At 47.2% G+C, this 5,719-nt stretch overlaps 1 protein-coding gene and 1 pseudogene across 1 annotated transcript; both read right to left on the bottom strand.

Annotated features, from left to right (window-relative positions):
- Nucleotides 1-337: 337 nt before the first annotated feature.
- LOC139451908 (tigger transposable element derived 5-like) lies at nucleotides 338-1,254 on the bottom strand. The gene is given in 2 exon segments (XM_071233195.1): nucleotides 338-1,206; nucleotides 1,209-1,254. Coding segments are annotated over 2 exon segments (915 nt in total).
- A 3,399-nt stretch (nucleotides 1,255-4,653) lies between these two features.
- LOC139451907 (tigger transposable element derived 5-like) lies at nucleotides 4,654-5,287 on the bottom strand (annotated as a pseudogene).
- Between the last annotated feature and the right edge of the window lie 432 nt (nucleotides 5,288-5,719).

The raw sequence follows: 5,719 nt of genomic DNA, 5'->3' as shown, positions 1-5,719 counted from the left end.
CGCATGTGGACAAAAAGTTCAACCGAAGTTCAATCGACCTCGAGGGCTTCTTTGCCAGCATAGTCTCTGTATTTAGCAACAGCCTCGGTTATGTCCGTTTCGGTGAAGCCGAGGAAATCGTCATCAAAGGCGTTGCCCAGTCCCTTTCACCAGCAATTGTCGATGGTGCTTGTTGTAATTTGACTCCAGGCGTAATGCGTTGTGAAGATTACGTCCTTCATCGTGACTGTCTTTATGTAGTCTGTTGGGGGCATAGCGGAATCTAGCAAATTGGTGATATGTTTCCTCTTGCAGTGTGATTGATATGCCTTTATTATACCTTGATCCAAGGGCTGTATTATTGACGTTGTGTTTTTCGGCAGGAGAATGGCCTTGATTTTGCAGTCTTGTGAAGACAATGTTGAGGCAGGGGAGGGTGGGCTGGGCAGTTATCCAAAAGCAAGATTGCTTTTTCTTCAAGTTTTTGCTGTCTCAGGTAATCTCTTACGGCGGGAATGAAATTCTTAAAAAAACATTCTTTGAAGATGTATGCCGTCATCCACGCATTCTTGGAACTTTGGTAGACCACTGGCAACGTAGAGCGGTTCACGTGGTGGAGGGTGCAGGGGTTCTTCGATGTTCCTACAACAAGCGGCTTCAACTTATGATGTCCGGTCTTGTTACAAGCAAGGAGCACTGTAACACGTTGCTTGGCCTTCTTGAACCATGTCTTCTGCCAGGGGTCATTTTTCTCGGCAAAAGTCTTGTCAGGGAGCATCCGATAGTACAGGTTGGTCTCATCAGCGTTGTATATCTGCTCATCATGCAGGCCTTCCGCGTCAATGATGTCTCGGAGTATCGTTGGATATGCTGCAGATTTAGATTCGCCGCTGACGGTGATGGACTTGATCCCGTGACGTCGCTGGAACCTCCACAACCAGCCATCACTTGCCTTGAAGGTGTCGTCGTTTATCTTCCTCGACATCTTCTGAGCCTGGACCTTAAGTATTTCACCCGAAAAGGGAATGCCATAGTGTCTGGATTGCGTGAACCACTCGAAGGCCTTGTCCGGAGTAGTGTCGTCCGCTCCACGGTTCCTCTTCGTCTGCGGTCCTTTGCTGACGTGGCCTTTGGCGGCGGCTGACTGAAGTTTTTCCTCATTCGTAATCCAACCCCTGATGGTCCCCGCTGGAACGCCGGACTGGCGGCTCACACTGGCCTGTGAATTTTCTTCACGACGTCTAGCTATTCTTGCACTGTGTACACTTTCCTCATGTTGAAATTGGAATGCCCTTGATCTGATAAATTCACTTTACATACAGTAACGTATGTCAAGCCAGTTTAATTGGTTTGATACAGTTACTTGATCCGAATCAAAAGGAATGACCGTCGTGTTGTGACAGCAACTAATGTGAGTTGACAGTGTCGCCTCAAATTGGATTGCCCACTTATTAAGAATATAAACTTCACTTGTTGTTCTAAATTATTACATGTTTGCGCTTCTAAGATCAAAGGATGTATAGTGTGAAAAGTTAACTAGTAGAACAATCGTATTTCCTGGACTTGCCGCAGATGTTTTCAAACAGATTATTAGAACTCCATTCAGCGATAATGCTAAAAGCGATTCAGCGATAAATGATAAAAGCTGTTATGTGCAAATGAACAACGAACAGCGAACAACAATCAACAATACAATCTTGTCTGTGTAAAACTCTCAGTATTAAAAGTGCACATAGATTTTGGGAGCCATGCGATTCCGCTCGTAGTAACGGAGGTAGCGCTTTATAGAAGAGCGCAATATCGGGGGATCACTGTATTACCGTCTTCCCAGTGGTTTTGGTTTTGACACAGAGGTCGATCCATGGTATGACCCAGAATATGTGGAGGGCGTCATGGAAAATGAAAAATACAAAATTCTTTGGAATAGCCCCGTATACCGCCTGAGACCTATCCAGGCCAATGAATTGATGTTGTCCTGTTTGATTAATCCAATGAAATCATTTATATCATTGAATATTCTGTCCCTTTTGACACTCTTGTGATTGACAAGATTCAGGAAAACCATGGCAAATATGCAGACCTCACTTTCGAAATGTCACACTTGCACCCCAAGTACCAAGTTGTCCAACTCCCCATTGTTCTCTGTGCATTAATCGCGATATGGCTGCAATATTGCCGATGTAATATTTTAACTCATTTAGGAAGTACAGGAAATAGTTTGGTTATATCCTAAGAGTATTGGCATGATAAATGTACATAACAAGGTTTTTAAAGGTTTTTAATAATTTTCATATCAGATTACATTAATGAATTGCGTGGATTGATGCTCATGATATCCATCACTGGATAGTCTGGTCCAGAATCGATCATTTACAGCCGCCGTCATACAGCTGGAATATTGCTGAGTGCAGCGTAAAACAACAAACCAACCAACATTAATGAATTAAATGTAAACAGTGTTGGATGAATAATAAATTTCGCCCATAACTGGTGCAACGCTTGTTGAATGGGTCGCATTCTCAAGCGCGCTCGCCAAACCACGTCCACTGTCGCCACCATGTTGCCTAGCAACTGGAGCCAAGTACGAGGAGTATGCCTGTTGGAGATAAGGAACTGTAAGGTTACGCTCCTGACCTTGGCAATGGGGTCTTGAGTTAGGGAGACAATCCCTCTCTCTGTGTTGAAATTCGCCCCCAAGAAGGTCAGATTCTGAGCTGGGGTCAGATCCGACTTCTTTAGGTTGACTATCCACCCGAGCGTAATCAGAGTGTCTAACACCTCTTGTGTAGCAATCTGGCTCATGTGGTGAGATAGTGCTCGTAGTAACCAGTCGTCGAGGTACGAGTGACATAACCGCCCTTTCGATCTGGCCACTTGGGCAGGAATCAACATCAGCTTGGTGAACACCCTCGGGGCTGTAGAGATCCCGAAGGGTAGAACCCGGAACTGATAACACCTCCCGTTGAAAGAAAACCTTAGGTATTTCTTGAACTCAGGGTGTATGGGTATATGGAGGTAGGCGTCTTGAGGCCTATTGACGTCAGCCATTCCCCTGTCTCTACAGCGGAGATCACTGCACGCAGTGTCTCCATCTTGAAGGACGGTACCTCTATTAATGTGTTCAGCCTTCTCAAGTTGAGAATGGGCCTTAACCCTCCGCCTTTTTTGGTGACAAGGAAATACGTCGAGTAATAACCCTCGTTTTCCTGTCCCATGGGTACTGGTTCTATAGCTGCCTTCTGTAGAAGCACTACGACCTCGGCCCTTCGTAGAGGATCGATGACCTTGTGCGCCAAGGACGACGGAATACGGAGTGGCACCTGGGGCGGCTTGCAAGGAGCAAACGCATCCCCTGGAAGGCGGAACTCAGACGGGTCCGACTCAGGAGCGGGGGCAGCCACCTGCGGCAGTACCTGGACAATTTTGTCCAGCACGTGTCGCAGAGAGGAAGCGAAGAAAAACCCTGCAGGGGTCTCCGAGCCTTCCTCTCCCTCCTCCATCGACTCCGAGCCTTCCTCTCCCTCCTCCATCGACTCCTCATCCCCAGTCTCTGAGCCGAAGGTTAACTCAGACTCCTCGACCTGGGAGGAAGAAGACTGTATCGGAAGCGGACGTTAGAAGGCCTGCGACCTCCGACCCCCCGGCTGTCCTAGGCCCGAAGCCGAATCCTGGTCCCGAGGTGCTGGGGGTTCGAGAGAACCCACCTGACCACTGGGCACGGAACCACAGGTCAAAGCTTCGGCCTCTGGCTCCGCCTGGGAAACAGGCACGGAGGAAGTGAACAGGCCAGCGCCCGCCACCCCTCTGCTGGAGAGCGATCTCGATCCCGAGCTGAAGCCCGGTCTCGAGTCGTCCCCGAGGCCAAGCGGCCTGCCACCGCTGACGCCGGGCATTCCACAAGGCCCCGAGGCCACGTCCGACACCCGATATTCGGGAAGCCCCGCCCCTAACTCCTCGCGGAGCTGGGACTTGACCTCCTCGAACATGGATGACATCTGCGACCTCAAGATAGAAGAAATATCAACCAGATTGATAGAAGGTGCAGGTGACTGATCTACGGGAACCCTACTAGCCTGATTCCCCGACTTCTGAGGCTCCTTGTTACTGGAGGGCGAAGATGAAGACGAGGGACCTTTGCCCTTATTACCCTTACCCTTACTTTTGGAAGGGGGGGGGGGGGGGGGGGGAGAAACAGACTTATCCCTTATATCTGCTCTCGGTGAAGCCAATGAAATCGTCAAAGGCATCGCCCAGCTCCTTTCTCCAGCAATTGTCTATAGTACTCGTAATTTGATTCCAAGCGTAATGTGTCGTGAAGATTATGTCTTTCAATGCGACTGTCTGTTGAGGGTGTGGCAGAATCTAGCAAATTGCTGATCAGTTTCCTCTTGCTGTGGTATTTAAAAGCTTTTATTATTCCTTGATCCAGCGGCTGTATTTGAGGTTGTATTCTTTGGCAGGAGAATGGCCTTGATTTTGCCGTCATGTGAAGTCAACGATGAGGCGGGGGTGGGCTAGACAGTTATCTAAAAGCAGGATTGCTGTTTCTTCAAGTTTCTGTTGTCTGAGGTAGTCTCTTACGGCCGTCATGGAATTCTTAAATAAAAAAACAGTCTTTGAAAATGTAGGCCGTCATCCATGCATTCTTTGAACTGTTGTAGATCACATGGTGGATCACATGGTGGAGGGCACAAGTGGCTTCAACATATAATTCCCGGTCTTGTTACAAGCAAGGAGCACTGTGACACATTGCTTGGCCTTCTTGAAACCTGTCGTCTGCTTGGGGTCGTTTTTCTCGGCAAGAGTCTTGTCAGTGAGTATCTGATAGTACAGGTTGGTCTCATCTGCGTTATATATCTGCTCATCATGCAGGCCTTCAGCAGTAATGATGTCTCTGAGTATGGTTGGATATGCTGCAGCAGCAGATTCGGTGACGGTGATGGACTTGATCCCGTGACGTCGCTGGAACCTCCACAACCAGCAATCACTTTCCTTGAAGATGTCACTGTCCCCGTTTATCTTTATTGACATCTTCTGAGCCTGGACCTTAAGTATTTCACCCAAAAGGGGAAGGCGTGAACAAGGCCTTGTCCGGAGTAGTGTCGTCGGCTCCACGGACCCTCTTTGTCTGCTTTCCTGTGTATCGTGGCCTTTGGCGGCAACTGACTGAAGTTTTTCCTCATTCTTAATCCAACCCCTGATGGTCCCCGCTGGAACGCCGGACCGGCGGCTCACACTGGCCTGTGAAGCACCATTTTACTTTGTTGACGACGTCTTACTTTTCCTGCACTGTGTACGCTTTCCTCATGTTGAAGTTAGAATGCACTTGATCGGATAAATTCACTTTATTTACAGCATGTGAAGTAGTGATGGGGATTGCCCCTTGAACCTGTATTGCAATATATTGCTATACTAAGTCGTCTATTGCGATACGTACCACAATATATTGCCAAAACCAAATGGTTTCAACTTCTGAGAAAAAATAAAGAAATTCCTGTTTTAAGACTTGTTTTATTATATTTGGGTAAAAACAAACTTTCTTTTTGACTAGAAAAGACACATTATCATCATGGAGTTTTCCAAGAGGAATAAACTAATGGAAGTGTTATTATTTAGCACCAACTCATCTCAAAAGTCAAAATGATATATTTCTGTGTGGCTATTCAATGTTCTGGTCTGTAGCACATTATTTTCCAACTTCCAATCTTCTGTTATGTGGGTTGATGTGATGGTAGTGTAG

This window comes from Haliotis cracherodii, unplaced genomic scaffold (genome assembly GCF_022045235.1).
Source record: "Haliotis cracherodii isolate W230 unplaced genomic scaffold, xgHalCrac1.p SCAF_9, whole genome shotgun sequence".
NCBI lineage: Eukaryota > Metazoa > Mollusca > Gastropoda > Lepetellida > Haliotidae > Haliotis > Haliotis cracherodii.
This window is presented reverse-complemented; position numbering and strand designations above follow the sequence as displayed.